Here is an 18,082-nt window from a genome sequence, read left to right as displayed (position 1 = left end):
GTGCATATAAGAATGTGAACATGCATATATCTTTGCAACTAATCTGAGTGAAGTTTCCATGAGAGGACTCCAGACCTGAGGAATTAAACTGGAGGAAAGGGAGGATGTGATCATAGCCACTTCCTCATTCTAGATGCAACTGCCTGTATTGCTCCCTAGAACTGAAAAGGGTGAACACAGAAATATTATATGAAATGGTACAAAAAGAAGAAATTATTAGTAAATATCACTTTCATCTTCTTCCCAGAAGAAGATTGTTTTTTATTTCATTTTTTTTTGTGAACAGGATCCCTTCTTTTCAAGGAAGGAACACTCTGAACTAAACTCGATCATATGTATATATCCAGTACAGATTGTTATGTGCCTTCAAGTAACTTCTGACTTTTGATGACTCTATAAGATTCTTATCATAGAGTTTTCTTAGCAGAATTTGTTTAGAAGGGTTTTGCATTTGCTTTCATCCGTGAATATTAGAACTTTGTTTCCAGGAGTCCTAGTCAAATACTCAGACCACAATACCACACTGGCTCTTTCCATTACTGACATTTGTATCCATATAGATAAAATAAAACTTATTTCAAAGCTCTGTAATAACTTGACCACTTTGAATTGCTTTCCCATTTTGCATGTTATTGTTTGCATTCCCCAACAATCATTTAATGGTAATATGACTTCATCATATTACATAAACTACTATTTAACATATTCATAAGAGCCATCCAAACATAAAAATGCTGGGGGCAGGGGAATCACCCCCAACAAACAGAAGTGAAAAAAATGTGGTGGTGTGGTGTTCCTCACAAGTTCTGGTGTAGTTGTGAAGGAGGAAATGTGTTGCCCTTATGAAGAGAATTGTTTCTTATGTTTTGTTTTTGAAAAGCTACTTTTCAAGAAAAATAAAATCAACGCCCAGTAAAGCTCTTTATATACATATTTATGGATGACACCAGAGTCGTCTTATACATCAATGTACATCACTTGATTACTCAACACTTGATGACTCAATTGCAAAGCATTGTAGTTGAGGTGATGCTGTGGTATTTGGTGAGTGTTTTGCATTCAGCTCAAGAGTTGATGCTGCATTCAACAAGGAATTAACCAGCATGAATAAGCAGTCTATACACTTGTGTGAATTGTTGGTTGTATCGAAGAGTTGCTGGTTTATCTTCTCAATAAGAAATTCTGCTTTCTCTGAAGAACAAAATAAGGAGGGCGCTTGTTTCTAGCTGTTACTGAAAATTCAACAAACATCGGAAGCCACATACGGTATTACCAGCTGTGCAGAGCTAGAGATGTATGACATGGTTTTACATGATATCCTAAAGATTAGACCTTCTATAATGTATACTATAACTGTCCTTGAAGCTCATACTGAAATTACAACTGGTTGAAAATATGGTTTCTAATTTATTAATGATGGTGGGGGGAAAAGGCACATTATATATATGCAGAAAGAAATGCAGTAACTCCCAATTTGTTTCAGACATAATTTTAAGTTCTGGTACTACCATCTGAAGACTAGATTGTATTTCCTGGAATACCTTGTTCTGCATAGACTTCTAGACTTATCAAATCAATGTTAAATTTTGGATCAATAAGTAGTAAATGTATTTGATTCAATGGATCTATGATGGTTCAGATTAGCAATAGAATTTAGATCAGTATGTTCCATTTGTGAATTTGCTTGTTTTTATTGATATATCTGAAGACAATGTGTTGATAAAAGGATACACTAAACAAGTATGTTGGCCATGCAATAAAGACAGAATTGACAGTATGCTAAAAAGTTAAGCACATCTCATCATATTTCTGGGGTCATATGCCCAAGTATCTGTTCATTTTGCTTAAAGCATCACACACTGTGTTCAAGTCACTGCGAAGATCCTGGACAACATTTTCGATACTTCTAGTATCTTTCAGAATTTCTATGCTCTGGGTATATGGATTGAAATATACAGAAAAGGGGCGGTTGATCGATTTTGCAAAGTCCCTGAAAGGAAAAGGGGGGGAAAAAGGAAATTAACTTATTATTTTTGCATCCCCGAATAATAAAAAATGAGATTTGAAGTTGTTGTTTTTAAGGGTCAGAGGAAAGAACTTGCCTCATCTTCTCTTTGGCTTCTTCAAAACTTTCTGAGACGAAGTAAGCTTCCTGAAAAGTTGTGATAAGGCATTCTTGCATGCAGGTTGTCTTTGGATCAAACGTTTTCACATTCGCTTTATCAGACAGAGCATGCTGCAAAATATACCACATTAACTGTTAAATATATTATGGAAGTCTCAAGTGTTTTCACGCACCCAGCTTTTCTAGCACAGTATGATCTCACACTGTTGTTAGTCTCACACATTTTATCCAAAGTGCTCTTTCATTACTAATAGGATGAATCAATTGTTACCCAAAAACCTATTTGCCTCTTTAAGATCTTTGCTAGCCCCAATGATTACATTATTAAAAACCAACCAGACATATTTCTGCTTATATGCAGAAGAGGCTTAACTCCTCAGACTTGAAGATGAAGTTTATCAATACATATTCCAACCGCAATTACTACTGTAGCTAAAATTTCCAGTTTGGAAGCGTCCTAGGACAGAGTCCTGAAAATACGTGAGGCTTCCTGTGTTTTCATTGATGAGAACAGGATGCGCACAGGGGGAACTGGGCAGCAATGCTTTCCCATGTGTGATGGGGAAAGTGGCGATGCGAGCAATGCATAGGGCAATGGTCCCCCTCCACCCATCTTCCTGATTTGCCATGCTGCCTGGCAAATCCCCTCGTTGTCACTCATGTTTTGGACCTCAATGTGATGAAGGCCTAAGTTAGGTGTGTGTTCCAAGAGGCAACACCCCCCTGCTATGTCAGCTCCATTGGCTGCCGATCCAATTCAAAGTGCTGGTCTTGACCTATAAAACCCTATATGGCTCCGGTCCAGTGTACCTGTCTGAATGTATCTCCTTCTACATCCCGCCTAAGAATTTAAGATCTTCTGGAGGGGCCCTGCTCTCAGCTCCACCCTTGTCATAAACAAGACTGGCAGGGACGAGGGATAGGGCCTTCTCGGTGGTGGCCCCCCGCCTGTGGAACTCACTCCCCGGGGAAATTAGTTCGTCGTTATCTCTCCTCTCTTTTAGAAGGAAAGTAAAATCATGAACATGGGACCAGGCCTTTGGGTAATCTGGCAGATTGACAAGGAAAATGACGACAATGAGCTTTGGAAACGGACTATGAGAAGCTGAATGGCTCACCAATTACGGAACTGGGTGAAATGATGGCCATCAAGCTGGCTTTTTCTACGAGATTTTATTGTAATAATTTAATGTTTTAACTATTTATAATTACTGTGATATGTATTGTATTGTGTTTAAATGTAGGCATTGAATATGTGCCGGCTGGAAGCCACACTGAGTCCCCTCTAGGGGGTTGAGAAGGGCGGGGTAGAAATGCTTGAAATAAATAAATAAAATAAATATTACTGTGGAGAGTGAGGACAGTCACAGCCTTTACTTTAAGTTCAAGCACTGGAACTGATGTACTTATCTCAAAGTTAAATTTTGCTACTAACCCCTTTCCTCAACACATTACTATCTATTAAACTTGATTGAATCTGGTAAGCCTCCAGAGATGATCCTGGAGCACAGAATGAACAGTGATCTTTGAAATTACTTCCTCCAACATTATTTACAGTTTTAAAAGTCAGAAACACTATTTTGAACGGGGCTTGGAAATATATACAAACAATTCAGTTGATACTGAATACAATTAAGTACCGGTAATTTGTTTTTGTGTCATTTATGCATTGGCCACTTTGTATACATTGGTTGCTTTTCTATACAGATTATTTTGCTGTTTTTAAGAATGTTGGTGCTTCTTTGTATTTGCACTTGCTTCTGTCTTGTCGTATTTATTATTTTAATTTGTATCATAAACTGCTCCGGGATTATATATATTATGAAACACAGTAAATACATGTATCAAAAATAAATAAATAAACCAATCTTGAAGGTACTAGGTAGCTGGTCTAAATTTCCTAGAAAGCATAGTCATATTTCCTTTTTAACTGCTTGCTAAAACGATTAATACAGAATGTTGGATGAGCAAGGCTGGATAAGCAAGACTCTACTGTACTTGTTAGGAACTGACCTGGCTTTTTCAGAATTGTGAACATCCAGCTAAATTTGAAAAATCAGGGGGAAGGATCCCAAATATATCCTATTAAATTCCATTTATCTTGATTAATTTTCACTGCATCCAACTAATTTTTATTGGACTTTAGTTCATATAGATGAACATCAGATTGGTACAGATCAGTCTTAACAAATTTGATTTGAGAATTAAAGTAATGCAATCCTACGGATATTGGTGTGGAAGCAAATTACACTAGGCTCACAAGAAGTAAATGAATCAAGGACTGAACCCTGAGAGAATGTGTTCAGATTTGTATCAGCACACATAAGTCTTTCATATTTAATAACTGTATATGAATCATATCATGAAAACTCTGTGATCACTCTACTTTAGGGTCACCATAAGTCAGAAATAACTTGAAGGCAAACAACAGCAAAAAAAAAATTCTGTTAACAGCTCAAATTCCAAGACTTGTTGCACTGACTATAATAACGATTCTAATGTTTATGTGCAGTTGCTGTCATTAAAAAAAGGCAAAATTCATGTATAGCTTAGAACTATTGTTTCAAATCAATACTATATTGTTGTTAAAAACTAGCATTTTTCCTCACTCCAACAGGCATCTGAATCCAATTGTGTCATTCTTTTATTTCACAACTGTCCTCTGAAAGAAAAGTATCCCTAAATTTATATGGAATTCTGTGTGTATATATGTCTACACGTTTATATGCTGCCCTTCAGTGGAACAGTTCCCAAAGTAGTTTTTGGAAAGGTAAAATAACAATAACATCTCCATAAAAATCACATATGAAATATGACCCCTTCTGCACAAAACAGAGCTCTTACCCATAAATAATACAGGATTATGTATATTTCTTGCCTATAGTTATACCTTGAGCTCTCCGATGGAAGACAGAAGACCTGCTCCATAAGCTCGTAATTGTCCTTCTTGCTTGCAAAGACCAAATTCAATGGTGAAAAAATAGCACTGTAAAAAGAAGGAGGGGGGAGATATATAAATCTTATGTGTCTACAAAGGTCCAAAACAACCATGCCTTGGTCATTCACTTTGGGGTGTGAAATAAGTAGACTCAATCAAATAAATCTACAGTGCTTTAAATGTAATTTTCTTTTTTAAAAACAGTTAAAACAATAACACTGTATTTTTTTCATTTAATGCATATATTTATATAGAAAAAGGAACCTCAAGAATGTTACAGTATATGATTTTGTAAGTCTTGACAAGAATCATCTCTTGCTTATATGTGTGTTGAGGAAGAACACATGGACAATGTAGCAATCAAGTTAAGGTGAATGTATATCAGGTGAAGGTTTTCTTGATGCTAGTAGTGGGTGAAATGAAGTAATCAGAGATGGAACTATGCTGCAAGGTTTGCTGGAAAGAAGCAGATTAATGCATTGTTTTGTAAGTTTGTTTTTCCTTCTGCAATGGACAATGATGGACAATGTATTTTCAAGGCTACTGTATTTTTTCTTTATAAAGCTGCATGTGTCAATTACTCAAGAGTAAAGACATTTTTCCTTTTATACTCTGTGTACTTCAATTTGGGATCTGGAACTGGGAAGACTGCTGTGTAGATTCAATATAAACTAACAAACCGCAACAGGTTATGGGCCCAGCTTGCCCAGCTTGCCCAGCTTGCCCAGTCTGACCAGATTGCCCAGTTGGATATTATTTTTCTCCAGTTCCAGTTTTGGAGACATTTTGGTTTTGCATTGAGTGTTTTTGTTGGCAAAGCAAGAAGATGGATACTGGAATGAATTTTGCTTTCCCTATGGCCAGATTAAATGGCAATAACTATTCCATTTGGAAAGTCAGAATGGAAAGTTATTTGAGGAGAGAATCCTTGTGGGAATGCACAGAGAACCCAGTGCAGCAGCCAGCTACAGCAGAGCAGCTGAGAGCTCTGGAAAGAGCAAGGTCTACTCTGATGTTAGGAGTTGACGATGAACAATTGGTTCATATAAGCAGCCTGCCAACTCCCAACGCAATTTGGATGAGACTCAGAGAAGTACATGCTTCCAGTTCGGCAGCAACAGTGGCTGTACTGGCAAGGCGACTTTACAGGAAGAGATTGGAGAAGAATGAAAGTCTGAAAGACCATTTGCAGATATTGCAGAGTTTGTTTTTGCAATTGGAGGAGAGAGACTTTCATCTCACAGAGCCAAACAAATGTTTTATTGTCCTGTCATCCTTGGATGATTCGTTTGACGGGATAGTAAATTCCTTGGAATCACTCCCACAAGCACAATTAAACCTCCAATATATTTGTGCTAGAATTCTTGCTGATTGCGAAAGGCGAAGAGATCGTTGTCTGGAGACTGCAAACACAGCAGGGCGTTCTCAAGGAAAACAGTCAGCCGGAGTTGCACTCGAGGAGGAGACAGAGAAAGTTTGTGTGGTGAGAAGGTGCTTCAATTGTGGGTCTCCAAAACATTTAAAGAGGAATTGTCCAAAGCAGCAGCAGAAGAAGCAAGGATGGAAGAAGGTGAACCAGAGGAGGAGTTCCTCGCATGTCAGCATTGTGAAGTCCCAAGGGAGTCCAACAGATGAAGACATATTTTATGTGGACTCTGGATGTTCACAGCATATAGTGAACAACAAAAGTTTGATTTGTAATCCTGTAAATCCTAAATGTTCAAATGTTACCCTTGCAGATGGAAAACAGTACAAAGTACAGGGGCAAGGAGAGGTTTTTGTTAAGCATTTGGGTAAAACATTAAGGAATGTATTTTTAGTTCCAGAGATTGAGTACAATTTATTATCAGTTGGAAAACTGGATAAAGAAGGTTACGAAGTTAATTTTTCTGGAGGAAAAGTCAGAATTTTGAAAGGGAATAAGTTATGTGGAACTGGTGTATTACAAGGGGATTTGTATGTGTTAACTTCAGGAAGTAACACAAGTGATGTAAATGTAGTAAGTAAGAATGCTCCATTACACCAGGGATGCATTCATGATTTACATAGAACATTAGGTCACCCAAGTTTCAAAGTGTTGTATAAAATGCCAGAGTTTAGTGAAGGTATAAAATTAAAACATTGCACGAAATTTCTAGATTGTAATGTATGCAAGAAAACTAAAGCACAGTCAGCTCCAATTAGTAAGAAAAGTTTAAGAAATTCAGAAGAAAAGTTTCAGTTAGTACATGCTGATTTAATCGGACCGTTTCAACCAAGTAAGGGTGGAGCCTGTTATATACTGTGTATATTAGATGACTATTCTTGTTTTTCTTGGTGTTTTTTGTTGAAACAAAAGAGTGAAGTTTTAGAGATTATTAAGAATTGGGTGGCATATGTGAAGAGACAATTTGGAGTAGGAGTAAAGGCTCTCCAAACTGACAGAGGAGGAGAGTTTACCTCACATAGTTTAGAAAATTTTCTGAAAAAAGAGGGGATAAAGCACAGACTCACATGTGCTTATCAAAGTGCAGAAAATGGAAAGATAGAAAGACTGGTAAGAAAAGTTCAAACAGTGAAAGATTCTTTGTTAGAAGATTCTGGATTATCCCAAAATCTATGGGGAGAAGCAGTAATGACTGCATGTTATTTAATTAATAGACTCTGGTGTGAGCCTATTCAGAACACTCCTTATTTTATGTTATATGGCAAGAAGCCTCCATTAGGGCATTTAAGGAATTTTGGGACACAGGCATGGGTGTTCATACCCAAACCATTGAGAAGGAAAGGCCAAGATAAAGCCAGGAGATTAACAATGGTTGGCTATGCACAGGGAGCCAAAGCTTGGAGATTTTTAGATAATGAAGGAAACATTGTTATATCAAGATCTGCTAACTTTGCCTGTAGCCAGAATTGGGATAAGATTCATGCTAATCAGGAAGTTTTCTTTCCTATTTCAAAAGAGGAAACTCATGAGCAAGGTAGACAAAACACAAAGCAAGAAAGTGCTGCTACACCTCAACTCATAAGTAAGCCTATAATTAGAAAATTTAAGAGGCCTAGACCCTCAGATGAGGATGATGAGGTGAATGAAGATCCTGGAGAGGGAACTAGTCAGGAAATTTTACTCAGAAGAAGTGAGAGAACCAGAAAGAAACCTGACAGGTTCACAATACAAAATGTAAGAGTATGTTTAGTTAATTATGAGCCTCAAAGTTTTGAGGAAATAGAAAGTTTGCCACAAGAAGAGAAAGAAAAATGGTTAGAGGCTATAGATGAAGAGCTGAAAAGCATGAAAAGGTTAAATGTGTATGAACCTGCAGATTTACCAAGAGGGAGTAATCCTATTGACACAAAATGGATTTTTAAGCAAAAGATTGATGCTAATGGTCAAGTAAGGTACAAAGCGCGTCTTGTTGCTAGAGGGTTTACACAGGTTAAGGACATAGATTACACAGAGGTGTATTCGCCCACTGTTAGTCCTAATTCTGTAAGATTGATTTTAACTCTTGCAGCATGTTTGAATTTAAAGGTATATCATTTTGACATAAGTACAGCATATCTGAATGCTACTCTAAAGGAGAATATATATATTGTACCTCCACCAGGTTCAAAGTACAGAGATACCAATACGTATTTTAAATTGAATCGCGCCTTATACGGATTGAAACAGGCCGGACTTCTCTGGAATGATTGTTTAAATGATGTTTTGACCAAAATGGGTTTCCAGAGAAGCAGAGCAGATCCATGTGTGTATGTAAGAAATGTACAACATGATTATCAAGTATTGTTTGTATATGTTGATGATGTATCATTTTTGGCTGAAACTCAAGCAGAAATTGACAAATTTGCAGAAGAGTTAGGAAAACATTTTAAGTTAAGAAACCTTGGTCCAATTCAATATTTTCTTGGTGTACAAATTATGAAAACTGAACAAGGTTTTGTGTTAAACCAAAAAGGGAAGATAATGCAGATTTTGGAAAAACTAAACATGAAAGAGTGTAAAGGAGTTAAATCACCCATGATTTTAGGTTTTCAAAACGAAGTGGAAAATGCTGAACTATTTAAAGAGAAAGCCTTATACAAGAGCATTATTGGTCAGTTATTGTACATATGTAATTACACCAGAGCAGACATTGCATTTGCTGTGAATTTTCTAAGCAGGTATGCAAGCAACCCAACTATTGCTGCATGGAATGGACTTAAGAGGGTGGCAAGATATTTAAAGCAAACACAAGATTTTTGTTTGATATTAAGTCCAGATGATTCGCTATCCTTGCAGGTATATACAGACAGTGATTTCGGCAACTGTACTGATAGAAAATCGACAACAGGAATTTTAGTTAAATTTTCTAATGCTGTAATTGACTGGAAGTCGAAGAAGCAGAGTTATGTAGCTTTAAGTTCCAGTGAGGCTGAGTTTGGTGCACTTAGCTTAGCATATACAGAGATTTGTGTAATCAAACAACTGCTTAAAGACTTGCAAATACCTGTTGAAGATCCAACAACAATATATGAGGATAATCAGACATGCATCACAATGGCAACACAGGCCAGAGTAAAACAAAGAAGCAAGCATGTAGATATTAAGTACAGTTGTGTAAGGGATGCAGTGAAAAATGGTGAAATTGATGTGGTATATTGTAATACAAATCTAAATCTAGCTGATGTACTAACTAAGCCACTGAGTGTACAAAAACATCAGAATGTTTTGAATGATTTGGGAATTTTTGAGTGCACCATGTAATTGTATTATGTATTGTGTTTTCCTCTACACACAAGGAGGAGTGTTACAGTATATGATTTTGTAAGTCTTGACAAGAATCATCTCTTGCTTATATGTGTGTTGAGGAAGAACACATGGACAATGTAGCAATCAAGTTAAGGTGAATGTATATCAGGTGAAGGTTTTCTTGATGCTAGTAGTGGGTGAAATGAAGTAATCAGAGATGGAACTATGCTGCAAGGTTTGCTGGAAAGAAGCAGATTAATGCATTGTTTTGTAAGTTTGTTTTTCCTTCTGCAATGGACAATGATGGACAATGTATTTTCAAGGCTACTGTATTTTTTCTTTATAAAGCTGCATGTGTCAATTACTCAAGAGTAAAGACATTTTTCCTTTTATACTCTGTGTACTTCAATTTGGGATCTGGAACTGGGAAGACTGCTGTGTAGATTCAATATAAACTAACAAACCGCAACAAAGAATCCCATGATTCAAAAAGGAAAGGATGCATAGTTAAAACAAACACACACACACACACACATCTATATACTCACAGTCAACCAACAGAGATGCCATTGACAGCAGCTAAAGCAGGGACCTCCTAATACCATATTTCACTCAGTTAAAAATAGCATTGAGATCATACATAAAGTATAATGGGGGGTAACATTATTAGGAACAATCAAATATATGTGAACTGTAGAATTAGAGAAGCCAAAGTCAATAAATTCCTAAGTCAATATTGTCTGCACCCAGGCCCATAGCGAATCATTAAAAGTAGATCCATAACACAAAATAATTTAAATTCGATGACTCATTCTATATTTTATCTAGACTTAATTAAATAAATTTTCCATATCAGATACAAAGTTTGTTTCAAGTCTTAAAAAAACCAAAAATGACTCTTAATTGGTAATTTAGTGGTTACAAAATAATATCACAACGCCTCCTAGAAACACTTGAAAACTGTGTCAATACACTTTGACAGAAATCAGGCTCCACCAGTAAACTTTGGACACTCAAGAGTGCAAGTCCAATCAATCTTTCTTGCACCATTGTGCCTCTTATGTAAGTTCCCAAATGTTTAAGATTTCAAAACAACCTTTCATGTATAGCTGTTGTCATTGGCAATGTTGCAAAATCTTAAGAAGTTTCTTCAAATTCAGAAAAAAAATGTCTCTCACAGACAAGATATACTTCCAGTGCATTTGATGGTTTGTCTGCAGGTGTAATCCTGCAGGTGTAATCCAGCTAAAGCCTGCAGCTTCATAGTAATATCTAAGGTCAAACTCTTCCATCAGTGTGTCTGTATCTTGAAGACATTCATTATAAAGTTATGTGTGCTTGTTCAAGTTGGATTTTAAATGGCCACAATTAATAGGAAGGAACACTTGTAGTTCCTCCTGAACTACTTCCCTGTGCCTTGTAAACCTTTCCCGAAGCAAAAAAAAAGTCCAGAAATGGGACATACACATTTAGATGTAATATTCCATTGAGGTTGATGAAGTTTCCTAGTGTTGCTTTTACAAGTCTGCCTTGAACAGATGCAAGGAATCCTAACTTCTCCACCCATAGACTCCACTATTGATCTTGCTATGTCAAAGATAGCCTAAAAGTCTTTCAAAGGTCCTGTGTGCATCTCCCTGGCTTTTTCTAAGAAACTGTCAACATGTTGCAGGTTGCAGAAAAAATTCTATCTATTATTTGTCATGTTTTGTTAAGCTGAAGGTTTCTTAGGATGTGTATGGTTACTGCAAATTCAGTATTCAGAACAGCTAAAAGAGAGTATCCATCTTGGGAAGAAGTCTCACTGTTGTGTAAAGGACTCTCTTTCAGTTCTTCAAGTTTTCTCACCACCATGCTGTACAGTTCAACAAACGTAAAACTGCAATATGTCACTCTATCCAGTAGGTTTCACAAAGTGGCAACAGGCTGTTTGCTCTTGATTCAGAGAAAAATCTATGACCCACACATTTTATTACATTTTTTTAAAAACTACATTAAAATACCTTTAATCTGGTACCTAGTTATTCAAAGAATACTTGATAGCTTAGGAGGAATGAAAGTATAAACTTTTAAAGCAAGCACAAATTACTATAGTTGTTATATACATGGAAACATTTAAACATATTTAAACATAGGTTTTCCTTATGGAGTTTAACCTGCGGAGTCTGATTCTGATGTCAGTTTCAGTGGATTGCATCATCTTCATGTCAAAAATGTTGATTAGATGTGTGATGTCAAAACTTGGTTGCTTCCACTATGCTGGCCACTGCTGTTTTTCAATGTAAATTGGTAGAAAGCTAGGTAATGATTGTGTGAATAAATTATCAAAATTTGATTGAGATAGTGCTTGCGGTGATGGAGGAATTTCTGCTTCTGATAGACTTAGCATGGCGATTTGGTTAACCAGTTAAAATTCAAGAGCATACCAGGCTTTTTCAAATCTAAAATTTGGGTGGAGGAGGTGAATCCATAATCCCTCCCCACACCCACACCCTCACCCACACCCTTGGCTATGTGCTTGTGTGCACCACAATATTTCCAGTTTCTATTTGCGGCTGTAAAAACTGGACATTGAAGAAAATTGTGAGGAATAGAACTTTCACCCACAATCTAGAACATCATTTCAGAAGCATCAGCCTGTTTAGACTGTTAATTTGATTCCAGGCATTTTTACATCTTGAGGAATTGCTGCAGCTATGGAAATAAGCATTTATGTCCATTGTCTATTTGCATTTGAGCCCTGGATACTGGAGAATTCATGAGAAAAATATTGGAATGTCTTCTAGAGTGCAGTACTGAAAAATCCACATATTTGAATTTGCTTTTTGTTTCGGGGCAATAGAGTAATTCTCTAATTTAGTGACTTGAATATGAATTGGTTCATTAAACGAATCATAAAAAGAGAACTCAGCAAACTTGTAAAGAAAACACGACAATATACTGTGATTGCTACCATTAGGTATTTCTGAAGCTGCTTTCATTGCACCTGATTTTAACCATCTTCTGTGACTTCTCTGTTATTTAATGTTGTCAGAGATCCAAGACAATACTTGAGATGAAAAAAAGCTTACAGTAGCCGAGCTGAATTTTGGACTTTTTGTCTTTGAATAGCTGACCTTTGTGACTTATTTGAAATGGCTTTTGATGCTCTCCTCTATTTCAAAAACAATTTGCCATGTGGCCATGACAGCTGCTGCTGGAAGAAAAGAAGGATAAACACCAGTTTCATCACTCCCAGTGGATCCTGGTCTTTTTCTGCCATGGATGGTTTCTGAGGTTATATGATTGTTTGTCTTACTCTGGACATGATAATCCAATGGATTGTGTTCCTGGTTTACTGTGGATTATTAGTATAAAATGCTTAGTGCTTTCACATTAAGTAGACTATATAAACACAGTCAGGGAAACGAATTAACACAGAAGTGCTATGTGGCTGCATAGCCATTGCATTAATTCCTATTCTCTCTGGGGTTGGGAGCAGACAGGGGATACAGTCAAGTACTTAGTGATGTTGTTATGTCTTTAATCTCTGTGTCCGCTCTGGAACCTGCATTTTTCACTCAAGACAATGGGCAGATTCCTGAGTTAAAGCTAGTCTTCTGCCTTCAGAAATGGAGTCCAGTCATCAATTCTACCACCTGCTATGCATGTCTAGGCATTAACATTACAGCTCCATACTGGCCAGGGTTTAATTCTGTCTATTATCTCCATTTTGAGTATGAGTTTAGTTTCTGATTTCATAAACCACATTTGTTCCAATGTTTGAAATGTTCTGTTTATTTCACCATTACATATTTTTTCTTCTAATACCTAGCCCAATGTTTTCAGGAACTAAAACTCATACCCTTTTCTGGCATTTTGTTTGGTGCTAACAAGGGTATTGATCAAATCTGAATATTGTTTTGCTCAAACAGAAATCTTCTCCACCTTCCCCTAGGCTAGCTGAGTCAAATTAGGGCAAAAGCCATGACTAAGTTCAGCAACGCAGGCTAGGTTGGCTGAGATATATAGAAAGATGGTACCTTAAACAAGATACTTTGTGTATCAACACCATTCCTTCAGACACTCTTCTGCTGCCTATCCATAGAAAAGAGAGTGAAAGAGGGGGGCAAAAAATGAAAAGGGGTGAAGGAAAGAGGGAAAGGTATGAGAGGATGGTCAGAGAAAGAATGGTGAAAGGGGGAGTGGAGGAAGCAGCCCTTCCAATACCCAGGCAACACTGGGAATATTCACTAGTTATATGTAATGAGACCTGAGCATCTATGGATCTTGAAATCCACAGGACACAGAATCATACAGTTAGAAGAGATCCAGTCCAACCCCTGGCCAAGAAGCAGGAAAATTACATTCAAAGCACATCCTGGAATCAAGTTCGAGCAGAGATGAATGGCCCGCTGTAAATGTGTAAAATCACCTATAATGGAAAACTGCTGGGATTAGTGCACTTAATTGGATTCATTCCATCATAATATGGGAAGATACATGCAAAAAGTAAACTTCAATATTAAACCATCACGGGCTGTATGCTTTGAGTATATATAGATAAATGAAAACATAAAATGCCGGATGGATTCCAGGTAATTTGTATCTGCCAGGTTCTAACGTTTATAAATATAATATTGTTAGGAAAGCCCTACAAACAAAGAAGGAGGAGAAAGAGGATTATCACAATACATTTGCAACATATGGTGGCTATGGCTACTAGATACTGCTTAGCTCCAAATGTTTTTGTTGGGGCACAGAATGAAGTGTCTCACCCAATGCTGCCACCTTCAGCTCTGTAGTCTTCAATACATTCACTTTAACCTTTGGAAAATATTCAGTTGGGTTACAGCTGTTGATATCCCTGTCTAAGAGAACAATTCTGGCAATAAATCACAATGATTAAGAAAAGATCAGGATTCACATTTTAAATACAATCAGCCTCTCTCCAGACTTTACTTCCCTTCATTTCCTTAACTAACAAACTATTTTTATTATTTCCTGTTAAGCCTTTTTATGTTTTTTAAACTATTCTTAAATTAAATGGGGGTAATTAAAAGCATTTTTCAAACCAAAACAATTATTAAAGAAACATTTCTCTTTATAAGATTCTCTCTTTTCATGACTTCCAGGACAAACTAACAAAAGCAATGAAGAGCAAGTCTCAATTTATAGACCTTTCTAAATACAATGCTTTCTTTATATACTGTGTGCAGAAATATTTGCTTCTGTTTCATGATTTGCACAAACACAGCTGGTGCAGATGTGCATCACAAGTTTCATATGGCTCCTACTGAACTTGACAGATGCTCATGACTACAACTGTTATATCTGTTCTTGAACTCTTTTGATATTATGCACACGGACACATACATACAGATTGTTCAATAGGCAATAGCTTTTGCTCAGACACTCCTAAATATGTGCATAGCTCCTTGAAATGACACTTATTCATTTGCAAAGACATCTGGAATTTGGGCCAATGGAAATTGTTCCACTAATATCAGCAGGAATGAAAGGAAGCCCTGGAAAGGTAACACCGGCAGGGAGTTTGTTCTACTGGACCATTAAATTGGAGCCTCCTGTGGAAATTACCAATGCAACATGCAGGGCCAGCAGAACCACAGCCAATAAAAGAAAACAGAGTTTCTAACCTTGCCTCTGCAGTTTGATTGAGCCAGAAAGACTTTTGCCAGAAGGCATATTTATGCTCTCAAATCAATATGGAGAAAGTATGATATGGTGATTTAAAGATGTATAAACAGGAAGGGAGGCCCCATGCATGACAGTAATCCTTACATCTGGATATCAACAGCCTACGGGCTGAGAAAGGTGGTATATAAATATGGCAAATAAATAAATAAATAAATATTTTGTTTACCAATTTACTGGAAGCATGTGGGAGTGAAAGTTAATCTGGAAGTTAATGGCATAATGAGCTTGGGTTCTATATGGTGGATATTTGGATATAAGGACATAAAAACTAGGATAGTAACATATTTTGCTTGAGTTAGAAATGCTAAGTGTGACTGCATGTATAAGAATATGAAAAATTTATAATTATTCAAAGGATTGAGAAAAAGTAGCTGGTTATCATCTTGCATTTCCAGATGTTTCAGGTATTCCTAGTTCTTCCAACACAAATCTGTGGCAATTCTCCCTCATTTTGCAGCCTCTTGATTCTTCATACAACCTTCACTGATTTAACTTTTTCCATTGTAAGTATCCACTCCTTCTCATAGGGGCCCTATTTGTACCGATTCTGATTTGCCAGTACATAGAATTATGGAAAGGAAAGGCTAGCAGTATTGTTTTTTATGCTGAACAAGGTTGAAGTTTCCCAAGTCACTTCTGACATGGAAAAAAAAGATACCCGAGACAAAGAAAAAGATGGCAATCAGCTCTATTCTACATAGAAACTTACTTCAGCTCTGTCTACAGAGTATACTTCATTAAGCATGATATTTTTGTTGCAGAAACAAGTGTGGACCTCATCACATTGATGGTTTTTCCCACTGCTTGCCAGAACAGCCCCGCTGCCCCATGCATGCCCCGACTTTCCCTCAGCTTGAATTGCTTAATGTGATGAGGTGATGTGGCACACATTCCTATTCTTCATAACTTCCATCCTGTATTTTTCTTCCTTCACTTCTCTTCCATCTTCCTTTTTTCTTCCACCCTTCCTTTCATACATGCTTGCTCTTCTTCCTTTCTTTCCTTTTCCCCCTTCCCCACTTTCCTTCCTTTTTCCCCTGCCTGCCTGCCTGCCTGTTTTCACTTCCTTGTCTCTCCCTCTCTCTTTATTTTTCCTTTCTTCCTTTTTTCCACACATCCTCCCCCACCCCCAACTTTCCTGTTCCAACCCAGTTCCAAGTGGTTCAGACGACATACAAACTTATTTATTCTTTCTGGAAGGGCCAACTCTAAATGGGATTAATTTTTTAGTTGAAACCATGCCAGTATTTACAGACCATCAGACAGGTGGGAGGGAAGCAGGGAAAAGTGGGGGGAAGTGGGGGGAAGGGTTAGGAAGTGTGAGGACCTGTCTTACCCCATTTTCTCCCAGCAAGGTCCATCTTCAGGGAAGGCATCCCATGTCCTTTCCCCTATCTTCCCCCCTCTCCCACTTTCTTCAATCAGTATTACCCGACTCCTGAATATGAAGTCCTCTCTCTTTTATTACACTGGCAAAATGGAGGAAAACTTCCATATGACGAAGTTCTAAGTTGGGTAATGAAGGGCATATGTGCCAAGTTTGATACAGATCCATCACACCATTTAGGAGCCTGTCTGGCTCAAACATACATACATTATACTTTGACTTAAATTTATATAATAGGACTTCGGCATACACAGATTTTGGTATTCATGAGGCAGGAAAGTTCCCAGAATAAAACCCCACAATTTTTGGGGAGCTATATCACAAATTTTAAAGAAATCATGAATGTACTGGAACCATAATCAAGATAAATTATGTAGCATAATAAAATGTAAAAGTCACATAACAATACAAATCAAAGCAAGCACATTCAGGAGTAATTAAAGTAATCGATAATCTGTGTTGTTCCTGTAAACTTGTCTAGATCTTTCAGTTGTTAATGCTAAGGAAGAAACTGTGTCCGCAAATCTATACTGCTTTGCCTATAAAAATGTTGTTTGTTTATTTTGTAGATTAGATCATGAATCAAAATGCTTGGGCAGTTGAGGAGAAAATTGCCTCTGACCTCTTCATGAAGTGATCAATCCATGAGATAATGAACAATTCACACACGCAAAAACCAGGAATATTTGGAGAAAAGGAATATTTACGTGAGGACTTCCTGAGATAGCTGAGGGTATTAGTGGAAAAATATAGTGTATTCAAGCTTGTCTTTCTGATAGAACTAAAAGGTTACTTTATATTTAAATTGTAATCTGGCAAACCAACCAGCAAACCACTAAACAAAGAAAGCTCTTTCTAAATATATATCTTTGTTTAATATTATGTTTAAATTGGATCTTTGCTATTTTATGGCAATATTATGAAATAAAGCTATATGACAGTCAAAATGATCAGTCAGATAAATTGTTTTCTGCAGCAACTTTCTTCAAATACATTCAGCAATGCCAATATACTCTCAAAAGGACTATCATGCCTAAAAATATGTGACAATGTCATGCCCACATGCACTCTTTTTAAAGAGAAGAGATATATGGCCTCCAGAGTCCATATTGCTGTGATGCCCTTGATACAGTGTTCTCTGACAGCTGTAACTCAACTTCTTTCCCTTCCTTTTTCAGCACTGTAGACTGAAATTCGTTTTTTGGGGGGAGGGTGTCCATGAAG

The 18,082-nt window shown here is 37.1% G+C and overlaps 1 protein-coding gene across 1 annotated transcript in view; it reads right to left on the bottom strand.

The window, feature by feature from the left end:
- Nucleotides 1–1,566: 1,566 nt before the first annotated feature.
- The window catches only part of TPH2 (tryptophan hydroxylase 2), a 96,761-nt gene continuing 80,245 nt past the window's right edge, over nt 1,567–18,082 (bottom strand). Inside the window, exons 9-11 of the mRNA XM_060777450.2 lie at nt 5,016–5,111; nt 2,103–2,236; nt 1,567–1,990 (exon numbers count right to left, since the gene is read on the bottom strand). Of these exons, the coding sequence (XP_060633433.1) occupies nt 1,816–1,990; nt 2,103–2,236; nt 5,016–5,111 (405 nt within the window). The 3' untranslated portion in view covers nt 1,567–1,815. The remainder of the gene's footprint in view (nt 1,991–2,102; nt 2,237–5,015; nt 5,112–18,082) is intronic.

Source organism: Anolis sagrei, chromosome 5 (assembly GCF_037176765.1).
Source record: "Anolis sagrei isolate rAnoSag1 chromosome 5, rAnoSag1.mat, whole genome shotgun sequence".
In the NCBI taxonomy this organism is placed as follows: Eukaryota; Metazoa; Chordata; class Lepidosauria; order Squamata; family Dactyloidae; genus Anolis; species Anolis sagrei.
This window is presented reverse-complemented; position numbering and strand designations above follow the sequence as displayed.